Here is a 25426-nt window from a genome sequence, read left to right as displayed (position 1 = left end):
GGTTTTGCTTAAGGACTAACAATCTTTAAGTTTTCTAATTACTTTGTTTTACAGAGTCAGTAAAACGTTTGTGGGTATCGTATCTGTTAAACCCTCAGGAGACACAACTCCTCCTACTAGGGATGCCTAGAGGTTTAAAGGCTTGTTGCATATGCTAAATGCAATCGAGTTACCTACGAAAGTGGTTTAGTTAACTTCTAGTTTTGTTTTTAACTTTGTTTTGTGTTGTTTTGCTCGAGGACTAGCAAAATCTAGGTTTGGGGGTATTTGATCGGTTCATAATTGTATATTATTTCTTACCCTTCTAGCTTATGATTTGGTTATGTTTTTGAGTTAAACTTGTGCTTTTAATCCTTTTTGTGTTTATCTTTCAGTTAATTGAGCTTTAGGTAACAATGATGGCTTTGGAGAACATAATTCATGCAATTCAAGCATGTTAAGGCCTAATTTGGATGAATTGATGAAGAGCTTAAAGACAAATTCATTATGGCTACAGCCCCCTGCCAGTCCAGTTCCGTAGGTCATATTGCAAGCTTTGTTTCAGCAACCTACATAGCTCGGATGAGGCCACATTCTTCATGAAAGTTGCTCCAATTGGTGTGTACTATAACATATCCAAAATTCAGCCCCATTGGATAAATCTGGAGTCCGTTACCTAGCAAAACACAGAACCATGCTCAGGATGGATCTTATCAGCGCGGAAAATGAGTTAGCAATTTGTTTCGGCCTTAACTTCTTCCTCCGACCTTGGATTGGCCCAAATAACATATGGCTGGAAAGAAGACATTCTGAACTTCAATTTAGAGTGCTTAAAGTCCTAATTTGATTAAGAGAAGCCCAAGTTGTAAGCCCTTGAAGTTGCTGGTCATGCTGACCTCAGCATGTGCTGGTTGGATGCTTGGTCATGGTGAGCTAGGTATGAGCTATCATTTCTGGTTGGAAGCTTGGTCATGGTGACATGAAGATGAGCTAGGGCTGCTGGTGGGATTTAGTGGTGAAGTGCATCAACCAATTCAAGATTTTCTAATACAAGTGCATCACCCATTTCAGATTTTCTAATACAAGTGCATCAACCATTTCAGATTTTATAATTCAAGTGTTGTATGCATTAGTCTTATTGAATTCTGATTTTCACTTCCCCTAGGCCTATAAATAGGGATGTTCTCTAAGCTTGTAATAACACCCCAAGGGGGGGGAGCTCTCAAACACTTCTCTAGAGCTCCCTTCCCTTCTCTCCCTCAAATTCTCTTAGTTTCCCTTTGTAGTTCTCAATTGTTGTAATAAGATCATTCTATTAAATTTTCTTTGTACTAAATATCAAACACTTTTCCTTTCTCTTCTTCTAATTCTCTAAAGCTTTCAAACACATGTTCTTCCAAAATCCTCAAAGTTCTCAAACATCTCTCTACTTCCCTTCTCTTCCAAAAGCCTCCATGTCTCAAACACTTCACAAACACATTTCTCTTCCTTCCCTAAGTTCTCAAATTCTCCAAGTTCACAAACATCCTCCAAGTTCTCAACCACTCTCTTCCAAATCCTCAAAGTTCTCAAACATCTCTCTACTTCCCTTCTCTTCCAAAAGTCTCCATGTCTCAAACACTTCACAAACACATTTCTCTTCCTTCCCTAAGTTCTCAAATTCTCCAAGTTCACAAACATCCTCCAAGTTCTCAACCACTCTCTTCCAAATTCTCAAAGTTCCTAAACACTCTCTTCCAAAATCCACAAAGCTCTCAAAACACCTCTCTACTTTCTTCTCCAAATCCTCCAAGTTCTCAAACACTCTCTTCCAAATTCCCCATGTCTTAAACACATTCCCTTCCAAAATCCTCAAAGCTCTCAAACACATGTTCTTCCAAAATTCTCTAAAGTTCCCAAACACTTTCTTCTCCCTCCTCAAAGTTCTCAAACACTTCCTTTCTTCCTCAAAGTTCTCTTAGTTTCCTTAATGTTTTCTTAGTTGTAATTTATTTTTCTTTGTTATGTAAATTCTTTTCTTAAGTTTTCAAGTTGAATTAGTTTCCAAGTTTCAATTATGGTTTTTGTTCTTATTCATTATGCTTATAAGTTAATATGCTAGTTTGAATGATTGATCACCATTTAGGCTTGCATGTTAGCTATCTTGGTTTGAATTAAGAGTATACACCATGCTTTAATTCGAATTGAACTATGAATAGGAAGAGTATGTATGGACATTCGACAACAGGGATTAGATACATACTTGGTTGTTTAAAATGTTCTTCTATGCTTAATGGGTTCCTAATGCTTAATTTTAGGTTAGACAACAAATGATCAAATTAGGGAATTAGGAACACAAGGTTATGACCACACACCATGGCTTAATCATACTTTAGCTAGAATCAATCCATTAATCTAAATTGAACTTGGGAACTTATTTGCTTGAGTTACTTATTTCTTTCTTCCTTGTTTTATGTTCTTTGTTTTTGTTTCTATTTTGTGTAGGGAAACTAAATTGGATCATTCAATCACCAATCCCTGTGGAATCGACCTCGCACTTACATATGCTATACTACCAACGGTTCGTGCACTTGCGAGTATCACAAGTTGAGGATGCAGCTTAATCCATTTTGGTGGAGCTAAATCTACGCAACAAGAAATAAGAGGAAGAAAGAGATAGTATAATTGCTCAAATCAACTTGTATTTCATTCATATTTGGTGCCACTATTTATAGGGGTAGAGAGACCTAAATCACCTACCACCCATAATTGGTAGGTTACAAATATATAATGATGGATATTATGACAGGTTAATAGTGGCTATTATTGTGGGCATCCATAACCTATAAACCCATAACGTATGGATTTATAACACTCCCCCTTGGATGTCCACCATACAATGACATCATGTTGGACGTTCTAAATGTTGCCTCGTTAAAAACCTTGTCAGGAAAAACCATATGGGATAAAAACCTGATCGAAGGAAAAAAGAGTACATTGCACATACATCCAATGTAGTAAAACTGAGGAGTTTCCGCGATTGATGTCTCCCCCTGATCTTCAACAATCTGATTGCTTGTAAAGTTGTCGCATTCCTATACCATATACCAACTTCTGAAATATAGACTTCGGAAGAGCTTTGGTGAAGAGGTCTGCCAGGTTATCTTGGGAACGAATTTGTTTAATTTCAATCTCTTGATTCTTCTAAAGCTCATGTGGCTAGAAGAACTTTGGTGGTATATGTTTGGTTCTGTCACCCTTGATAAACCCTTCTTTAATTTCAGCTAACGAGCAGCATTGTCTTCATACATGATTGTCAGAGCTTTTGTTGTTGAAGACAAATCACATGTTTTCCGAATATGATGAACTAGGGATCTTAACCAAACACATTCTCTACTGGCCTCATGGAGCACAAGAATTTCTGCATGATTAGAAGAGGTAGTAACCAAAGTTTGTTTTGTAGATCGCCATGAGATTACTGTATTTCCACAAGTAAACACATAACTAGTTTGGGAGCGACCCTTATGTGGATTGAAGAGATACCCAGAATCCGTGTATCCAACAAGATTTGGACCGTTGGAAGGTTCGTACGAATAAAACAGGCCCATATCAGTTGTTCCACGAAGGTAGCGCAAGATATGCTTTATACCACTACAGTGTCTACGTGTTGGAGCCGAGCTATACCTAGCTAATAAATTTACTGGAAATGCAATATCTGGCCTAGTACATTGGGCTAAATATAATAAAGCACCTATTGCACTAAGATATGGAACTTCTGGACCAAGTATCATTTCATCATCCTCTTTAGGACGAAATTGATCTTTATTTGTGTCTAATGGACGAACTACCATTAGAGTGCTCAACAGGTGGGCATTATCCATATAAAATCGCTTCAAAAAAATTTCAGTGTAAGCTGATTGATGGACAAGAATACCATTGGGATGATGCTCGATCTGCAAGCCCAAACAATATTTAGTTTTTCCAAGGTCGTTCATCTCAAATTCACCCTTTAAATATTCATCAGTTTTAATGATCTCTTGAGGAGTTCCAATTAAGTTCATGTTGTCGACATACACTGCTACAATTGCAAATCCAGAATTTGATTTCTTTATAAAAATACAAGGGCATATGGGATCATTGATGTAGCCTTCCTTAATCAAATATTCACTAAGACGGTTATACCACATTCGTCCGGATTGTTTCAACCCATATAGTGAACGTCTCAACTTAATGGAATACATTATCCGTGATTTAGTGTTTGATTCTGCCAACTTGAGTCCTTTTGGGACTTTCATATAAATATTAGCGTCTAACTCCCCATACAATTATGCAGTAACAACGTCCATAAGACGCATGTCAAGTTTTTTTGAGACCGCAAGACTTATTAAATAACAGAACGTAATTGCATCCATAACAGGAGAATATGTTTCTTCATAATCAATCCCAGGCCTTTGAGAAAATCCTTGCACAACGAGTCGTGCCTTATACCTTGCAATCTCATTTTTCTCATGACACTTTCTTGTGAACACCCATTTATATCCCATAGGTTTTATACCTTGTGGTGTTTGAACCACAGGTCCAAATACACCACGTTTTTCCAAGGAATTTAACTCAACTTGGATTGCATCTTTCCACTTTGGCCAATCAGGCCTTCCTTTACATTCATCAACAGATCGTGGTTCAATATCTTCATGACCTTTTATAATTTTAGCAGCTACTGTGAAAGAATCATCGATAACCATTTCACTACGGTCCCATAATTCATCATTGCATGCGAAATTTACAGAAATTTCTTTTATAGATATCTTTTCTTCTTCAGTGGCTTGTGTCTTTTCAATGACACTTTCATTCTCCGGATAAATTGTAGATTCAAGGTAAATCTCTTTCCCAATAATATCTTCATTAGCGTTTTCATTGGGATTGGGATATGCTTTCGATTTTCGCTTTCTAGGAGCTGAGTCCTTGGAACCAATGGGTCTACCTCGCTTTAGGCGTGTAGTAGATGATTCATTTGCTGCAACATTGGTTAATCCGATTGGGATATCAATCCTTGCTGGTGTATTTGTTGCAGGTATATGTGATTTTGTCACTTTTCTTGTATCAGTGAATGCATCTGGCATTTTATTAGCAATTTGCTGAAGGTGGACAATTTTTCGTACTTCATTTTCACTTTGAGTTGTACGAGGGTCAAGATGAGACAAAATGGATATGTTCCAACCCAATTCCCGCCGTTCTTCAGGAACGGTCTTTTCTCCCCCTAGCGGCGGGAAGAATGTCTCATCATAATGACAGTATGCAAAACGTGTTGTAAAAGTATCTCTTGTCATAGGTTCAAGATAGCGAATGATAGTTGGTGAATCAAAACCAATGTAAATTCCCAATCGACATTGAGAACCCATTTTAGTGCGTTGTGTGGGTGCAATTGGCACATAAACTGCACAACCAAAAACCCTTAAATGTGATATATTGGGTTGTCTCCCAAAGGCAAGTTGTAAAGGGGAGAATTGGTGGTGGGTAACGGGCCTCAAGCGGACTAAGGATGCTCCATGTAAAATTTCATGTCCACAAGCAGAAATTGGCAACTTTGTCTTCAATAGCAAAGTGCGAGCAATAAGCTGGAGACGCTTAATAAAAGCTTCAACTAATCCATTTTGAGTATGGACATGGGGAACTGGGTGCTCAACATCAATCCCAAGTGACATGCAATAGGCATCAAAAGTTTGGGAGGTAAACTCGCCAGCGTTATCAAGTCGAATTGACTTTATTGGATAATTAGGGAATTGTGCTCGTAATTTAATTATCTTAGCAAGGAGCCTAGCAAAAGCAACATTACGAGTTGACAATAGGCAAACGTGTGACCATCTTGTAGATGCATCGATTAAAACCATAAAATAACGAAATGGTCCACAAGATGGGTGAATTGGCCCACAAATATCCCCTTGAATTCTCTGAAAGAAAGATGGACATTCAAAGTCAAGTTTTGATGGAGAAGGTCTAATGATCAATTTCCCTTGGGAGCAAGCTTTGCAAGACTGGTCAAAGGACAAAGTACTATGGTAAGGTTTTAAAGGATGTCCATTTGAATTTGAAATAATCCTACGCATCATTGTGGATCCAAGATGCCCAAGATGATCATGCCAAAGCATGAAGGTCGTTGGGTCAATGAAATTCTGATTCATGATAGCATGGACTTCAATTGCTTTGATGGTTGTATAAAACAACCTATAAGAGAAAGCAGGAAGTGTTTCCAATATACGCCTTTGGCTGTTGATATTGGTGGTAATGCAAAGATACTCCACATGATGATCATTTCTAGTTTCAATATGGTACCCGTTCATTCGAATGTCTTTAAAGCTAAGGAAATTTGTTTTCGATCTCAAAGAGTACAAAGCATTATCAATGGAGAATTGAGTCCCATTGGGTAACAAAATTTGAGCTCTTCCAGAGCCATCAATTAGGTTTGCAAAACCTAGTATGGTAGTTACCTTTGCTTTTGATAAATGTAAATTGTAAAAATATTTTTTATCTCGAAGAATTGTGTGCGTAGTTGCACTATCCGTAAGACAAATATCTTCGTCATTTCTCCCAAGACGAGAGGATCCATGATTGTTTTCCATGCCTTCAAATTTATAAGAAAATATATATGTATTAAAATGTTATTCGAAGAAAAAAATAAATAAGTAAATAAAAAAATTCAAATGAAGTCTTTTATTCGATTTTATTCAATGAAAAAGATCCAAACTAACATGTGAAAGGGAAAAAGAAAAAACAGGAATTAAACTCAGCTCAAACAACATAAAGCGAAGGAAAAAAACATTTCAACAAAATTAATTGGGGAGCATCCCATCACTAATCATAGGATCAAAAGATTTGCCATCAGTATCAACAAAGAAGTCTGAAACATCAAGGTGAGTTGCATCCACTAGTTCTAACTCTGTTGGATCAGCATTCATCTAATATGTCTCAACCTTTTTTCCTTTGCCCTTGATTGAGGCTTGGTAAAGATCAACCAAATGTTTTGGTGTGCGGCATACACGTGCCCAATGCCCATTTGTACCACACCTATGACATGCTTCCTCAATCACCCTGTCAGCTGAAGGTTGGGAGCCATTTGCCTTGTCTTGTTTGTTCCACTTCTGGTGGTTATGAGATGCTTGGGTATTTCTTGGACCCAAGCGGTGGCTATTACTATTTTGGACTTGACCATTACGGATGCCCCTACCACGACCACGTCCTCGACGACGGTCGCCATGTGATAAGGTAGAATATGCCTCATGAGATGGTGCCAAGGCAGCATTCACTTCATGGAATGGTGCAGATCCAGTTGGACGGGACTGATGGTTCTACATCAGAAGCTCATTATTCTATTAAGCTAGAAGTAGACAAGATATGAGGTCTAAACACTTCTGGAAACCTCACTCTCGATATTGTTGTTGCAAAACCACATTGGAGGCAAGAAATGTGTCCAATAGGTCTGCATCAGTTATATTCTCTCCACAAAGTCGTAACTTGGAGCTAATTCTGAACAGAGCAGAATTATAGTCAGCCACTGATTTGAAATCTTGTAGACGCAAGTGCATCCAATCATGGCGAGCCTTAGGAAGAATAACTATCCTCTGATGGTCATATCTTTCCTCGAGATTTCCCCAAAGGGCTAACGGATCCTTGACAGTAAGGTATTCACACTTCATTCCTTCATGGATGTGGCATCTGAGAAAAATCATGGCTTTCGCTCGATCCACAGAGGATGCCTCATTGCCTTCCTTAATGGTTTCCCCTAGGTTCATAGCCTCAAGATGAACCTTAGCATCATTGATCCATGAAAGGTAGTTCTTTCTAGAGATGTCAAGTGCAACAAATTCGAGCTTTGTCAAATTCGACATTTTCTATATAAAAGAAAATGGAATGTGTTAGAGCTCAAGAAAAAATTGTTGATATAGTAAACATAAATATAATCACCAAAACTTCTGGTTTGGGATGTTTAGACAATTAGATTGAGGAACTTCATGCCTTCAGTTATTTTGAATCACAGAAACTTAGGTTCTGATTTGATAAAGGAACTTCAGGTCCTTATCTATTATGAGGATTGAGGAACTTCAGGCCTTGATCTCTTGTTAATAAAAAAACTCATCATAACATATTGTGTTTAAATAAGATAAAAATAAAAACTTAAAAGGAGAAAAGAAAGAAAGAAAGAAAAAAATAATAATAATGATAATTGCATACTACTCGTGTTATTAGCTACAACATGCATGCAAACAAGTTTTCAATGAATAGTGGTCATATAACAATAACAAAAAAAAAAAAAAAAACCTACATGTTCATGCATTCATTGGGGGATACTCTCGGCAATTTAAATCATGTCAAAAACACGATTTCACAAAAAAAAAAAGAAGCCATCATCGAGTTTTGTATATAAAAGAAAATATATATATATATATATATATATGGATGAACTAAGCTATAGAGAAGAACATTACCAAGAGCTTTCTTGTTGATAACGTGTTGTGAAACTAGGGAATTTGTAGGGAGAAATAAGAGGAAGAAAGAGATAGTATAATTTGCTCAAATCAACTTGTATTTCATTCATATTTGGTGCCACTATTTATAGGGGTAGAGAGACCTAAATCACCTACCACCCATAATTGGTAGGTTACAAATATATAATGATGGATATTATGATAGGTTAATAGTGGCTATTATTGTGGGCATCCATAACCTATAAACCCATAACGTATGGATTTATAACAATTGAGACTTCTCCAAACATTTCTATAGAGTATTTTTTATCATAAGATTTACAGAAAGCCAATTAACTTTGTTTCTTTTCTTTTCTGCATCTCATAAATTGCAGCCTTATTTATTATAATTAGACAGAGACGTTTAAACTAAAGCCTAACTGAGAATAGTATCCAATTAATGGAAAAACTCATATCCTCCAGGATGAGTTTTATGCATTAATTCCCTCCCACATTTCGTAACTATAACTGATTTAGATACGATTTAGCATATCATTCAGTGTAATTATCCTTCAACTCTTGACCATGCGAGGCGTGCCTCTTTGTGGATTTTTAGCACAACCAAAGGCAACCATGAATAAGCTAGGAACTGTAGATTTTATCTATCTTTATGCCGATCGAGATTGTTTACCCGTTTATTTGTAGTTCATGTGGTGGCGGGGTAAAGTTCCCCATTGACTTGAAAACCATTGGTGGTCAACAAATCAACTTTCTTTTATGTTTGAGCGTGCCAATGTTTGATTAAAAACCCTAACAGATTGTAAAATGTAATAACTTGCACCACAAGCTATTGACTTTGATAAAGTGATTGTGAATTTGGGTGAGGAATATCTCCCAAGTAAGTTCTTTTCCTACCTCAGACAGGTGAGGACTTTATAATTTCCCGTAGTAAAAACTGGTAAGTTTAGCCAAAATGCGTGTTTGAAAATAAAACAAATGAATTCAAGGAGAACTGTTTATTATACAGTAAATTAAAGGAATTGCCAAGTTTGGGAAGACATCAGAACATAGGACTTTGACTATTGCCTGGATTGCCGTATGTGATTCAGGCTGGACTAGATATATCTATACTAGAATTGCACGTCAGCACCTTCAACTAATGGAGATTAGCTGGAAATCGATACCAATGTTGAAATTGGCAGAGCTATAATTAGTTCGAGCCATGTAGAGGCTTGCAAATGGGCAGAACTGAGAGTTTGCATATGTTCTGCTTGTTCAAGGGACTACCTGCATGAGATTAAGACATCCTAGTGTCTCTATCCTACTTGAGCTGGAATTTCTCCAATCTGGACTGGATTGGAAGTGGCTGGATTAGCAACTGTTGGCCTAGAATTGCACTTTAGTACCTATTCTGCTTGACTGGGGATCACTTGTAAGCTATTCTGGTGAGCTTAAGACATCAAGGTGTTTCCAAGCATTTGTTGAGGGTTTTCATATGATGAATAACCTGACTTCTGCCTGGTTCATATGTTCTGAACTGAATTTGTAATGACAGAAACTTGAGTTCTGCATGATTCTTTTGATCTGAATCGCATTTGCAACGAGAGAAATCTTGTTTTCTTCTTGGTGAGCTGCTTCTCTGAGCTGGATTGAAGTCAGAAGTCTGAGTTCTGCTTGTTTTCTTAAAAGCTGGATTTTTTTTAAGAAGCATGATGGCTTGATTGCTTTTGAATTTGAAGGCTTTTGAGATCATATGATCTTTGATTTTGTTAGTTTGACTGAGAGTCTTTGGTTGTTTGTTTTTGTTGGTTTGATTTGGTTGTGTCCTCTCCAACTCATGTACTCTTGTATTTACAGAGAAATGCATGATGAAAACTAAAGCACAATTGCTGGAAAGTGTTTTAATCCACTAATCCTTGGCAGCTAAGAGAATAAACCAACTTTGATGATTAGCTTTGCTTTTCTCAACCAATTTTTGTAAAAGCCTCATGTTGATTGATTATTCATTGGTTTGTAGTTGCCTGTTCTCCTAGGGTGTTTGAGAAGAGTGCCGAGTGCTTTTACCTTTATAGCTTCAAGGTTGCCAATTTGATTTTGAGTTGGTAACCAACGGTGGTGATTAATCCTCTTGCTCAAAATGTAGACTGGGTAAAACTAAGCCAATTATCTGTGGGTATTGAATTAAGTTACCAATGATGGTAACTAAAATCAATATATGAATTGTACTTTGGGTAATTAGCTTAATTTTACCTGTAAGATCCCACATCAACCAACGAAGAGGGGGTGATGTGCCTTATATGTACATGCCCGGCTCCATCTAGCACGAGGCCTTTTGGGAGCTCACTGGCTTTGGAGTCATGGGAACGTCAAAGTTAAGCGAGTTGGGGGCTAGAGCAATCCCAGGATGGGTGACCCACTGGGAAGTTGCTCGTGAGCTCCCAGAAACAAAACCGTGAGGGCAGAGAGAGGGGCCCAAAGCGGACAATATCGTGCTACAGGAGTCGGGTCGTGACAAAACGGTATCAGAGCCACTCTGCTGTGTGGTGCGAGTGTGCCGACGAGGGCGTCGGGCCCCTAAGGGAGGTGGATTGTAAGATCCCACATCAAACAACGAAGAAGGGGTGATGTGCCTTATATGTACATGCCCGCCTCCATCTAGTACGAGGCCTTTTGAGAGCTCACTGGCTTCGGAGTCATGGGAACTTCGAAGTTAAGCAAGTTGGGGGCTAGAGTAATCCTAGGATGGGTGACCCACTGGGAAGTTGCTCGTGAGCTCCGAGAAACAAAACCGTGAGGGCAGAGAAGGGGGACCAAAGTGGACAATATCGTGCTACGAGAGTCGGGTCGTGACAAAATGGTATTAGAGCCACTCTGCTGTGTGGTGCGAGTGTGCCAACGAGGACGTCAGGCCCTTAAGGGGGGTGGATTGTAAGATCCCACATCAACCAACGAAGAGGGGGTGATGTGCCTTATATGTACATGCCCGCCTTCATCTAGCACGAGGCCTTTTGGGAGCTCACTGGCTTCGGAGTCATGGGAACTTCGAAGTTAAGCGAGTTGGGGGCTAAAGCAATCCCAGGATGGGTGACTCACTGGGAAGTTGCTCGTGAGCTCCCAGAAACAAAACCGTGAGGGCAGAGAGGGGGGCCCAAAACGGACAATATAGTGCTACGGTAGTCGGGTCGTGACAAAATGGTATCAGAGCCATTCTGCCGTGTGGTGCGAGTGTGCCGACGAGGACGTCGGGCCCTTAAGGGGGGTGGATTGTAAGATCCCACATCAACCAACAAAGAGGGGGTGATGTGCCTTATATGTACATGCTCGCCTCCATCTAGCACGAGGCCTTTTGGGAGCTTGTTGTGAAATTATTGCAAGCGCACAATTCGCACAAGTAATATAGAAATAAGTAGAGTATCGTTCCCACGAAGACTGTAATTTCCTATTAATTACCAATTATGATTAATTCAAAAGTTTATCTGAACAATTGATTAAGAAGATTGATTGATTTAAGTAACCTAAAACAATTATGAAAAATAGCAATTTAATTAATGATAGAAAATTAAGATGATGAGACACTAGAGCATCCGATTTCACCATAACCAATTCCACTTAATTCTTATAGCCAATTAACCCTAATTACTATCCATGTTGATAGTTGGTTTCTCCTAATTCATTCGATATCCCCTCTCGGGCTCAACCAAAAGTATTCTTAATTAACAACCCATTCTCTCTCGAGCAACAAATTTAGAAAATCAAGAACCCATTAAGTTCTATGAGAACCTGCAAGAAAACTGCATGAGTCATGTTAGTCCCTCTTGGGCACTCATTCAAGTCATGGTATTTGTTACAAGAAGCAAACACCAAACATCTCCTCTCGGTCTCCGCTTGGATCATCAATTAAATATTAGCTAGATATTTAAATCATTAAGAACAGTAACAAATACTCAACATGGGATAATAATCAAGAATTAATATAACTATAAAAATTAAGTATTCATGGTTAGGCTACATCGTAGCCCTAGCAAGGGAAATTAGTTCATGACAAAAGAAAATATAAACAAGAGAATTATTGTCATAAAACCGATTTGGCAGATGGATTTGATCTTCGGAGTCTCCACAGGAACACCTTCGAAAGCTCCTCAAGTAGTGCAGCAGCAAATCCTTGGCTCTCTCTGATGTTTCTCTGGGTGTATGAAAGTTGGTGGAAAAGTATGGTATATGGGAGGATGATCTAAAGAGATCCTTAGGGTGACCTTATATAGTGTAAAACAACTAAACCCTACTCTTAAAAGGTCTGGAAAAACTCTCCTAAAGCAAAACAAAATCCCAAACAATTAAGGAAACAAATTAGGAAAGAATCCTTTTTTGACTTGGAAACACGTCAGCCATCTTGCACGCACGTTTTGGGGTCGTTCCAATTCCTAGTAAATTCTGGAAAAATATGAGAAACGTAGCTTTATCTCTAAGCTTTCCAAGCATATATTACACGCCACTAGGAAAAATCGGAAAGGTCTTCAAATCTTCAATCTTCAACAGCAGTGCAGTTCTGACGGGATTTCAACTTAGGCTGTCTTGACTTGCAAGTCTGGAGCATTTGGCTTGGCAGAAAATTATGAAACTTTGACACAATGATCTTCAATGTCTTAGCTTTCTTCTCCAATTGACCTTGCGCTAAAATTCATTCAAAAAGTCAATTTTCAGTTGAAATCCTTCCAAGAGCGCAGAATCGCTGAAAATAAGGAAAGTAAGGTAATAATGCTCTTTTTCATTAACTTTCCCTACAAAAACCAAATAAAAGAGGTATAAAAATATAGGAAATAATACACTTATCAGAGCTCACTGGCTTCGTAGTCATGGGAACTCCGAAGTTAAGCGAGTTGGGGGCTAGAGCAATCTCAAGATGGGTGACTCACTGGGAAGTTGCTCGTGAGCTCCCAGAAACAAAACCGTGAGGGCAAAGAGGGGGGGCCCAAAGTGGACAATATCGTGCTGCGGGAGTCGGGTCGTGACAAAATGGTATCATAGCCACTCTACCGTGTGGTGCGAGTGTGCCGATGAGGACTTCGGGCCCCTAAGGGTGTTGGATTGTAAGATCCCACATCAACCAACGAAGGGGGGGTGATGTGCCTTATATGTACATGCCCGCCTCCATCTAGCACGAGGCCTTTTGAGAGCTCACTGGCTTCGGAGTCATGGGAATTCCGAAGTTGAGCGAGTTGGGGGCTAGAGCAATCCCAGGATGGGTGACCCACTGGGAGGTTGCTCGTGAGCTCCCAGAAACAAAACCGTGATGGCAGAGAGGGGGGGCCTAAAGCGGACAATATCCTGCAAGGGGAGTCGGGTCGTGACATTACCCCTATCTATTTTGAAATGTTATCAGCTATTCTCCTTTTTTGGCAAATAGAGCCCATAGTTGTTCATAGCAATTGCCCAACAGCTGACTGGGTTGGTGTGCAAAAATTGGGCCCAAACAATGCCCCCTAAGTTTGAATTGTTTTGAAACGGTTTCAGGTAACAACTTCTTCATTGCTTTGGCTTTAGGTCATTGTGTTCACTCAGTAAATTGTTTTCATTCCTATGAATTGCTAGTTGATCTTTTCAACTTGGAAAGTTTTAAGGGACTGTTGCTGTTTTCTGTACAAATATTGTAACCGTTACCATAAATGGTAGCCACATAGAGTAGCGAGGTGATGAGAAACATGCCAGGATAGTTTTGTGCTATTTAGTTGTGGCAAATTAAATTCAACCATCATTTCATTTCATTATGTCACAAATTGAACCAAAAGAGCACCATTGCAGTCATCTAAATGCTACAGTAGCTTAGTGAATGTCATAAAGGAGTTATTGTTGTTTTTTTTCCCTCTCTTTCTTTGTTAATTTTGAGGCTGAAACACGCGATGGTTGATGCCAGGTGATAGTAGGTAGCTTCATATGGGGTAGCTCAAAGACAAAGAACAAGAAAAGGGAAGCTGTAGAAGGTGTTGAAGTTTTGGATCTGCCCGTTGGGTCCCACTCTAACAACACCGATATTGTCCCCACTTTACCACCTGCCCAATTCGTCAGGTGTGGGGTTTTACCACAAAAGGCCTCGATATTAGTTAGAGTGTGGTAATTCTATTTAAACCCATTTGTTTTCTTTCACCCCACCGATGTGTGATTCCAACACTCCCCCTCCCGTGTAATCACACATGAAGATCCACACATCGACAATAGAAACTCAGAGGTCGGCTCTCGTTGGGCCCACTTGTTTTCAATGGAACTCAGAGGTTGGCTCTTTTCAAGCTTCATTGGCCTTTTTTTATATTTTATTTTATTTAAATTTTAAATTTAAATTTTAAGAGTCCGACTTGTTTCTCCTTCTTGTTAACAAGCTTCATTAGCTTGTACGGGCCTTGGTTCTGATACCATGTTGAAGTTTTGGATCTACCCGTTGGGTCCCACTCTAACAACACCTAGGCCTTTTGTGGTAAAACCCCACACCTGACGAATTGGGCAGGTGGTAAAGTGGGGATAGTATTGGTGTTGTTAGAGTGGGACCCAACGGGCACATCCAAAACTTCAACAGAAGGTGCCATAGACTTGGACCATCAGACAGTCGACAATTCGGTTGCGCTGAATAGCATTTCACTAGATCAAAGTTTTTCTCAGAGCGCTTCATTGGCGGCGTGGCAGGCATCATGGCCATTGGACATTCATAACACTCATGTTGACATTGATTTAATGTGAGGGTGACTTGTTTTATTTACATGGGCGTTGTATGTACATTTCAGTTTCATTCTTGGCTAGTCGAACCTATTATTCATTGAAGTATCGATGATGGAAAACAGAAGCCAGCTGATTCTGGGCTTTGATAATTCTAACTTCATTTTTCCATGTTAGACATTGGGGATGTACTCATATTTCTCTAGTTTATTCAAATTTAGTTTGAAATTTAGCATTCTTGATTTCAATTTACCATTCATGGTTTCAATTCACTTTCATCTGTAAATTTGGTTTGAAATTTTCTCTTGTTGGACCATGTGACATGTTTTGTTATGGACACTTCCCCTTGTTTCTTTTTCATTTCCCCATTTCACCTTTCCACCTTTTCATGTGTTTTCTAAAATTTCGGCCACCGACAGAGAAAAGATCAAGCCACTTTTCCTAATACTTATCATTCTTTGTCATTCTAGGAAAGCAAATAGCAAACAAGGTTGAAAACAGAGGCATGCACACCATGCGTAGACAAAATGTCGGTGTTACATTACAATGGCTCACTATCATCAGTTGTTGTTGGAAGGCAAATCACCATCTAAAGTCCAAGTCAATTACATGCATACTATTCTTTGCAAAGACTTTGTTTTTTTCCCCCTATATCTTCGACATTATATTGCATTCATAAACGCTAAATACTTGTGCCTCTTAATTGAATCGTGTTGATCTCGCATTTGAATCTATTAACATGCAGGGTCACTGGATGTGCTTGAAACTGTTTGTGCCTGATAAATCACGGCCATAAGCTGGCCGAAGGAGCCCCTTCTCTCGGCCCTGGCACTTGTTCGTAAAAACTGAAACGCAGCGTTTCGCCAGGGTACTTCTTCTTCCTAAAGACAATAGAAGAAATGCTAAGGCATGATCATCTCGGTCTCAAGCGCAGGCCGAGGCCGAGGCCGAACAAAATCACGGCCAAGGCATTAAAGGCAAATCATCACATGACAGCAGGGTCCCAGGCTTCATTTAATGAAGTAGTGCCTGTTTAATGCAGCAAACCCACTGGCCACAAGGAAGCATTTAATGCATGAGGGAAGGTGGGAAGTGACTGAAGTCAGGATTTGGTGATGAGGATCAGAGTGATTAGACGTGGACATTCTCACAAGAATTCTGACAGCCTGAGATATTGGTTCACCAGCTATCCAGGCCATAAATGCGTCTCCACGGCCAGAAGCTCAGAACCCACGATCAAGAGCGGCGGCCGAGATTCACCGGGATTTCTGGGGTCACACCACCATACTTCACGATCCCAAATGTCGATTGGACTGCCCACTTGCTCCAATCAGGCTCCACCATGCAGATTTTTAGCCTCGATTACTCCTCCAGAGACTCTTCCTATAAATACAAGACTCGAGCTACATTCAAAGAGTTCAAACACCGAAACAAAGCCTCCCACGGAGCAACTTATTTTTTCCTGTAATGCACTTTCAATATCTTTACTTGCTTTCCTAGGAGTAGTGTTAGATTGTAAGGAAAATCCATTCATCAATATATCATACCACCCTTGATTTTCAAGGCGCCGGAGCACCATCCTTGTTGTTCGTTCACTCATCCCATATATCACACGACCGTCGCTCCCTGAGCAGCGCGCCGGAGCACCGCCCAAAACCCACCACCAACACCATCACTCAACGGCCTTGTAGTTCAGGCCGTGAACCTAACAGCCGAGACCAGTTCCTCTCTCGGCTACAATCGTTTGATTAGGAAGACGAGTTCAAACAGGCGCACCACTTATCCATCCAACACTCATCAACACATCGACGCACGGTAGACCGCGCTGGCACACCCGCGCACAACCGCACCGCACCCAAAAGCAGGAAACCGCGTGTTAACGCATATCCCCTCGGCCCGGAACTCCAGGCCGTGAGATTTGCGCGGCAGACAGAAACTCTTTATTGCATTTGCGCTGCTTTTGCTACAGTGCATCAAAGGAGGAGAAGTTGGTCGCAACCACAGGGATGCTAACGTGACCGGGAGGTGCATAGAGAAGGAAAGGCAAGCACTCCTTGCATTCAAACGTGGCCTGGTGGATAAGTTCGATTTGCTCTCTTCATGGGGTTCAGAAGCCCAGAAACAAGATTGTTGTAGATGGATAGGAGTCTCTTGTAGCAACCAGACTTTATCCTTCAGACAAAGTTATGGGCGAAGAATTTTTTTTTTCAAGGTAAGATGATTAGTCCTAAACTGATTGAGTTGCAGCATTTAGAACATTTGGACCTTGGATATATTGATTTCAACGGGAGCCCATTTCCAGATTTCATTGGTTCTCTAACCAATTTAAGATACCTTGATCTTTCTTCGAGTCATTTTGGAGGCAAGTTTCCCAGTCAGGTAAAAAATCTTACGAAATTGGTGTATCTGGACTTACAATATAATTACTTTACAAATGTAGAAAATCTCGACTAGCTTCCTCTTCTTTCGTCATTAAGATATTTGGACACGAGTTCCGCGAATCTTAGCAATGTTTTCGATTGGCCGGAAGCTGTTAGTAAGCTTCCTGAACTAACAAACTTGACACTATGGGGATGTGATCTTCCTTCTCCAATTCTTTCCACTCTTTCTTACATAAATTCTTCTAAATCTCTTGCAAGCGTTGACCTTTCTTTCAACCATTTGAGTACTTCTTCAATATTTCTATGGTTGTCCAACTATAATACCATCCTTGTTGATCTTGACCTCTCTTGGAACCTTCTAGCCGGTTCAATTCCTGATGTTTTTGGAAACATGAGCTCTCTGGCATATCTTTCTCTCTCTAATAACCGACTTGAAGGAGGGGACCCACATTCTTTTGCTAGGTTATGTAGTTTGCAATCATTGGATCTCTCAACCAATATTCTGAGTGGACAACTTTCTAAGTTTTTTCAAATATTATTCTCTACATGCGCTCAAAACTCATTGAAGGGTTTGTCTTTCTCTTGGAATGATCTTGCAAGGTCATTACCTGATCTTACAAACCTTTCATCTTTGGAATATTTAGCTCTTCATAACAATCAATTAAGCGGAGTAATTTCAGGAACTCATTTCTCAAAACTCTCCAAATTATGGTATTTGGATTTATCTTCTAACTCGCTAGTTTTAGATATCCATGCTAACTGGATTCCTCCTTTCCAATTGGACTACATAATTTTGGGGTCTTGCAAGATGGGTCCGGATTTCCCAAAGTGGCTTCAAACTCAAAAAAAATTCTCACACCTTGATATTTCTAATGCTGGAATTTCCAACATCTTTCCAAGTTGGTTTTGGAGTTTATGTCGTAATGTGACATTTATGAATCTCACAAGCAACCAAATTGGAGGTACATTTGCAAATTTGACATTGGAATTTTCATATTTCCCTAAACTACATCTAAGTTCGAATACGTTGGAAGGTCCAATTCCCTCAGTTCTATCAAAAGCCTCATATCTGGATCTCTCTTATAATAAACTTTCAGGGTCAATTTCGTTCTTGTGTTCAAGTGAAACTATTCCTTTAAGCTTTCTTGACCTCTCAAACAACAATGTTTCTCGACAAGTTCCAAATTGCTTGACACATTGGGAAAATCTAGTCATGCTTGATTTGAGTTACAATGCTTTGTCCGGGAAAATTCCTACAACAATAGGCTCCATATTTCGGATTAAAACACTCAAATTAAGAAGCAATAAATTTGTGGGACAATTGCCTTCGTCGTTGAAGAATTGCACAAGTTTAGACGTCGTTGATGTTGGGGATAATAAATTATCCGGACCGATACCTGAATGGTTAGGGGTTAGCTTAAAGAATTTGGTTATCCTGATGCTTTCGTCTAATTACTTCAATGGAAGCTTGCCCTCACAAATATGCCATCTAACACACATTCAAAGTTTGGATTTCTCCATGAACATCATCTCTGGAAGCATACCCAAATGCTTCAACAATTTAACTAATTTGGCTCAGAAAGGAAATTCAAATCTAACCAGCACACATACTTATAGTATAAGTACTGATAAGTATAGCATTAGTGATATGATTTATGAGGATGATGCAACCTTCATGTGGAAAGGAAGAATACAGACATACAAAAGTACTTTGGGGCTTGTGAAGAGAATTGATCTGTCAAGCAATAAATTAACAGGGGAGATTCCAAGTGAAATCACTCATTTTGTTGGGTTGGTTTCTTTAAACCTGTCGGGAAACCAATTAACAGGTCAAATCACTCCAGAGATTGGAAACTTGCAGTCACTGGATGCCCTTGATTTGTCAAGAAACCAGATAGAAGGAAGAATTCCAACAAGCCTTTCGCAGATCCATCGTCTTAGTCTCTCGGGCTTGTCATTTAACAATTTATCTGGCAAAATTCCCATCGGGACTCAGCTCCAAAGCTTTGATACCTCTGTTTATGCTGGAAATCCTCAACTCTGTGGACCTCCACTTAAAAAGATTTGTGCTGATCAAAATGTGCATACAGACTTGAGCAATCGAGAGGATGATAAGGATGAGCTTATAACACTAGGATTTTAAATCAGTATGGGGCTTGGGTTTGCTACTGGATTTTGGGGAGTTTGCGGCACTTTGATGTTCAAGAGCTCATGGAGATACGCATACTTCAAGTTCCTGAATGGTTTAAATGATTGGCTTTATGTGCGAGTAGCTTTGATCAAGCGGCAACTCAAGGAGATTCTTAATAGATAAGCTGTAAGTACATAAATTCTTCTGTTCTTACATCATAATTAAGTTATTAACTATCCTTTCAAAACTTACGGAGGCAAGTTATGAATTCTTCTTGTTTACTTGCAGCTTCAGTTGCCTTGGAGAGCGCATATAGTTGCCATGGACGCAATTATATATCTGCAGAAGTTTCAAGTTTTGGATTATGTAGTGGGAATTTCCTTAATAAAGATTTGTTACTGTGTCTTTGTTTGTAATCAATTATGTAGTGGTAAATGATTTGTAAGAACTTGAAACAATTGTTTGCCATGGATGTTCTTTTTTGTAGAGTATTTTAAATCATATAATTTACTACTGAAAGCCAATTAATTTTCTCTTTTCTTTTCTTTCATCCCATAGTTTTGTTGTCAAACTTGAACTTTTTTTATTTTATTTTTAATCATGATAATGATTTGTTACTGTGTCTTGCACAAATATCTACAGAAGATTATGAGTTAATTTGAAGTGCTTAGTAGGAATAAATATGATTTTGTATTATTTTTAAGAGTGCTGCTAAACAAACCTTAAAATTAACTGAGTACACCCTATGATCTAAGTTCACCCTAATATTTTAATTAAAATATAAAATTAACTAAGTACACCCTATTTAACTATCAAAAATACCCCTAATACACCTATATACTCTATCACACAACACCTTAATACCAATCCTAAACCAAATTTATCTTTTTACATGAATTTGTGCCCTATGTTTATATTTATAAATGTATTGAATTTATAGACACACATATTGAACTTATTATTTGATTTCACAAGTTATATGAAGGAATTTTCATGGGCCCTCAACATATTATTTGGATCTAAACCAGAAAAGCTATAAAGGCATTTCCGATGTTTGTAGCAAGTCTATAGCATACCCACATAGTCATGGATCTCTTCAAATCATCAATATTAAACAACCCAGAAATTGCTCCCTTTGAAGAACAAATTAAAACCAATTTCCAAAGGAAGGTTACAAAACATTGTGGGCAGTGAAGAACAAATCAAGACAGTATAACCCATTTGATAACAAAATCAAAATGAGATTTACCAATATCAGAGGACCACAACGCCAGTATAATGGTACGAAGACGGCATTGTTGTAACGGTGGAGAAGCGAATGCAACGGCGGTGTTAGTGTGACGGTGGAGGAGACGATATTATGAAGGAGGCGTTGTTATGTCGGTGGAGGAGATGAAAACGGTGTTTGGGGTTTAGGGTTTATGGTTCATAATTCAATATATCCTTTTTGGTCATTTTATATTAGGGTAAATTAATAATTCAATAAATAGTTTGGTAGTAGGGTGTACTAAGTTAATTTAAGGGTTCATTTAGCAGTACTCTATTTTTAATTACTTTTAAGAACAATTGATTTGGACTTCTCCCATTATGTATTAATTTCCAGCTATATTGTTATTTTAATCAACCAGCAAAAGCCATAAATATATACATTGATCTCATTCATGCAGTGTGAATGAAAAAAAAAAATTAATTCAAAGTACACTTATTAGACCAACAGTGGGAATGCATTAATGTAGGGCCCGTCCGACCATTAAAGTTCTATTCACAAAAGTTATGCCAGAGACCCTAAGCCTAGTCCATAAGCCCGAATTTCCACAAGTCTTCTTGTCCATTAATCCCAAAATCAATGAACTTCATATATTGAAAAAAAATGCAATTATATGATTAAGACTCTCAAAATTTAGTCAATTACTCAAGTCTCAAGTCAATTTCTAACCACTTGCATCTTGGAAATTATGGAAATTAGTGGTCAACTTAATTTCTAGCAGTAGCAGATGTATCATCTGTTTTGGTCTTTTGTCTATGTGAATTTGTCAAACACGTTACAAGGATATAAAATCATTTAAATATGAAAGAATCTGATCTCAAGTTGAAAGGATGTGCCAAAAATGAATACATGTTCTTGTTTTTAGCATACCAGCAACATGCCACTTCAAAAAGATAAGTCACTTTTGAAAAATGTGATTTTGGTAAATATTTTATTTTATTTTTTGATTAAAAGCGATAGTAATTTTATTGATAACACAGACAAAAGTACAGAGTAGCCGCAATGCCAAGTATGAGTACAACATCTCCAGTGACCAAACACAAAAATAAATTGGTTTGATCTAGAGAGAATTACGCATGCCAGAAAAACCTAAAAACTCCAATTCGGTAGACAAAAAGCACATGTACTTAGACCTACAATACAGATCCACCACGCAACGGTAGTAACGGCAAATCTACATCGGAAAGTCAAACACTAAATACAAACATCAGCGAACTTCTATTGAGTTTCTGAGAATTATTAGACTAAAAAAAACACAGAAACAAGGACACTGCACCACTTCCTCTCCAGCAAACCACAGAGACTCATAGCACCAACATGGCTAAACCTATTATTTTGCAAAGGCAAAATCCGATCCTACACAAACCAACAATAATCACTTTTCCAACTCCAAACACTGAATTGGAGCAAATTCCATATGAGTGGACCCAAAGCTGCAACAAAATCATGGCGTCTACGGTGAATTGCAGTACTTGCTTAAAAAACACAACGAAAACCAAAGAGAAAAGCTGGGTCGACAACACCACACCGCAACCATCCAGTGACAGCAAGACACATCCAAGAACAACAAAAGTCACCAAGGACCTACAACAAAAAACACACAAACAAACAAACAAAAGACATGATCCAGATAAATCTGTGCAAGAGGACCCAAAATCCAAACAAATATGGGGAGAGAATAGGAGAGGGGAAGAAAACTAGGAAAAGAGAAAGGGAGATGAGGAGAGGAAGATGGAAGATGGAGAAGCCACCCACCCCCAGAGGGGGGCGGCAGCTGCAGTGCAAGCTCACAGTTTCACCTTCAAAGAGAGTTTAGGGTTTTTTTTCTCTATTATTAATTAGTGCTAAATTTTTTTGATAAAATTATTTTAGAACATAAGGTAGGTGGAGAAATAGGACAGGAGGTGGAAATATCAGCACTCTATTTTTAATAGAGATTGACCAATCATATTGAATTAAAAAATAACTATAGTATTTATGACTTCCTAAACTAGGGAGTATGATCGGAGTTCAAATTTTATAAAGAGCTCTTAAAATAACTTTTGTGTGTTTTTAGCTAAATTATGGTTCATGAGTGGACACAGGAAGGCATGTTAATAACCATTTTAAGTCAAGTCAATCAATAATTTCCCATGATCTACGGCCAGGCCTATTATTAAACCCCAATTAGGCTAAAACTACAGCAATCACTCACATAAGCCAAATATTTTGCAAGTAGCAGACCGTGACAGCAACGTATATATTAGAACGGTACTAGACATCATGACTGCTAATATGGTACAATCTTCTGAACATTTTAATGCCAGTCGTTTGTTGATATGGGGACGTGTTAAGTTTAATACAATAAAAGGTATATACTGAAATTCAGGCCACCTTTGGTGTGATTTTTTATATCTTAGATTCATGAATGGCTCGTAAGACCAAAAGTTACCATGAAGATAAACTGAAACCATCAATGTTAAATTGATATCATGAATGCTAAATTCAAACTAAATATAGTGTAGTGAAATTGTCATCTCCTTTCTTTTGGTTCAAAGTATCCTAAGCCTGGAGAGGGGATGGACAGTCGAGTTCTTGTCGTAGGTGTGTGAGGGTAAGTATTCTACTACTAGAGCTGTAAGAAGCCATTGCGATGCCTTTAAACCTTTGCATTCAAACTACTTGTTCAGACTTGGTGGTTGTTTTGGACAAGCTGGTTAGGTAGTGTCTCCCCATGAAGTTAGTAGGTGCAAAAATGAGAATTGCTTTTGGATTACAGTCTGAGGTTCCAAGCATTAGGAATCATGTTTAGGTTGATTAGGCTCTCATTTTTCGTACTGATGGGGCCAAGAATTTGGGAATACATCTTCAGATTCTTAAGATTCTTGCTACAACTGGAACCATCCAAGTTAATCTAATACGGATTCAAGTTGGGAAATAAACAGTAAATACAACAGTGCTGAGAAGCTTTCTGAGATTTTTCATACTGTCTTCGCTTCAGATTGTACATTATGGTCTTTTTAATTCATATAGCAGAAAGGAATCTTCAAAGTAATACTATACTCACTCTACAGAAAAGAAAAGGAAAAAAAATTATATAGATGCTTCAAGCAGTTCATCTCCAAATCATAGAGATGGATACATTAGGAGGTTTGATATTGTTTTATATTTCACATTAACCACAATATAAGATAGAAGAAGTCAATGCTCTATATTGACTTCTATAATATACATGAGATATTTCAGAGAAAATTCCACACAGTACATACAATACACATAAAGCAACAAGCTAGACCGACAGACACCAAGGTAGCTAAACATCAGACCATGTGATATCTAAGCCACCCCAATTGTCCTCAGGCACACCCAAGGCTTTCCAGACAGCCTTTGAAGCATCAACAATGTTGTTAGGACAAGGAGGTTGGTAGTCATGGTCTGCATCACATCCCTCGGTAGAGTCACACTCATCTACCACCATGGCCACCACACTGCGCCCGTTACCATTAATTCTGATGTGGTTATGGCACCTTCTTCCATTGTTGTACCATCCAGTGGACAATGCCACAACTGGTGTGTTGTCATTGTGGTATTGGTTGTCACATTCTGATGGACCGCCGCCATCTCCATTTTTCTCAAAGCTGTTGAGAGTTAGGTAGGCCTTGGTGCTCCCGGACAATGGCGGTGAACATGTGTAGGTTGGGTACATTTTGCCAGCAACGCAGCAGTCAGAGTCATTCTCCTTGTTGCATTGTCCAGCAGGGGCCTTCCTTCCTCTAATCTTACCACTTGGACGACATTGCTGAGCTTCAGTCACCAAACATATTGTTGAAAGGAGAATGACAAGTAGGGCAATGGATCCTCTTGAGAAAATTGCTGAGCTCTTCATCTTCTCTCTCTCTCTCTCTCTCTCTCTCTCTCTCTCTCTCTCTCTCTCTCTTTTACTACCACTTGTGTTCTTGTGTGGGATATGCTTGATTTGTGGGTGATATATATAGGAATTTCCCAACCATACTATCCTAGTGATATTTGCAGAATGACAAAATTACATTCTGACACTGAAAAAAGCTTAATCAGTTTCTTTGCCAACTTGGTTTAAAAAATAGCAATCAAAATATAACTATATATATGCTTAAGTTCAATATATTATACACTCTATCAACATAACGGCAAAGGCGGAATAATTTTATAATATGGATTCTCTCAATTATGCTGAGGGTCAAAATTTTATTGAATTATGCACAAGAATAGGCATGCACCTTGTCTACTTAATATATCTAAGCGTATAGTTAGTCCAGACCCTCCTCAGGCATAGTTATTTTCGTGCACACACTTCTATTCTATAGTTTCTATGTCTCATTTCTCATTGCAGGAAAGATTGGATATGTCATTACAAATGGCAGTTTAAAATTATTCAAATTTTTATTTGCACTTGCTTTTTGTTTTTAGACTACTGTCAGAAATACAGAATCATGAAAAGTTAGAGTTGGAGAGGCTCCCCTGTCTAGAGTGATTAAAAGATTTTGGGAATACTCTCAAAATCATGGAAAGT

The 25426-nt window shown here is 38.7% G+C and overlaps 2 protein-coding genes and 1 pseudogene across 2 annotated transcripts; 1 reads left to right on the top strand and 2 right to left on the bottom strand.

Moving 5' to 3' along the window:
- Nucleotides 1-6911: 6911 nt before the first annotated feature.
- LOC110756299 (uncharacterized) lies at nt 6912-7841 on the bottom strand. The gene is made up of 2 exons (XM_021957708.2): nt 7401-7841; nt 6912-7301 (listed from the first exon to the last, which is right to left on the bottom strand). Exons 1-2 carry the CDS (start codon nt 7839-7841, stop codon nt 6912-6914), a joined length of 831 nt encoding a protein of 276 aa, XP_021813400.2.
- Nucleotides 7842-14314: 6473 nt separating this feature from the next.
- LOC110756300 (receptor-like protein EIX2) lies at nt 14315-19814 on the top strand (annotated as a pseudogene).
- Nucleotides 19815-23967: 4153 nt separating this feature from the next.
- On the bottom strand, nt 23968-24776 carry LOC110756310 (putative ripening-related protein 1). The gene has a single exon (XM_021957723.2). It carries the CDS (start codon nt 24761-24763, stop codon nt 24191-24193), a length of 573 nt encoding a protein of 190 aa, XP_021813415.1. The 5' UTR covers nt 24764-24776; the 3' UTR covers nt 23968-24190.
- Nucleotides 24777-25426: the final 650 nt, after the last annotated feature.

This window comes from Prunus avium, chromosome 4 (assembly GCF_965620075.1).
Source record: "Prunus avium chromosome 4, drPruAviu1.hap1.1, whole genome shotgun sequence".
Taxonomy (NCBI): domain Eukaryota; kingdom Viridiplantae; phylum Streptophyta; class Magnoliopsida; order Rosales; family Rosaceae; genus Prunus; species Prunus avium.
Note: the sequence above shows the minus strand (reverse complement) of the source record. Positions and strands in the feature narration are given on the sequence as shown.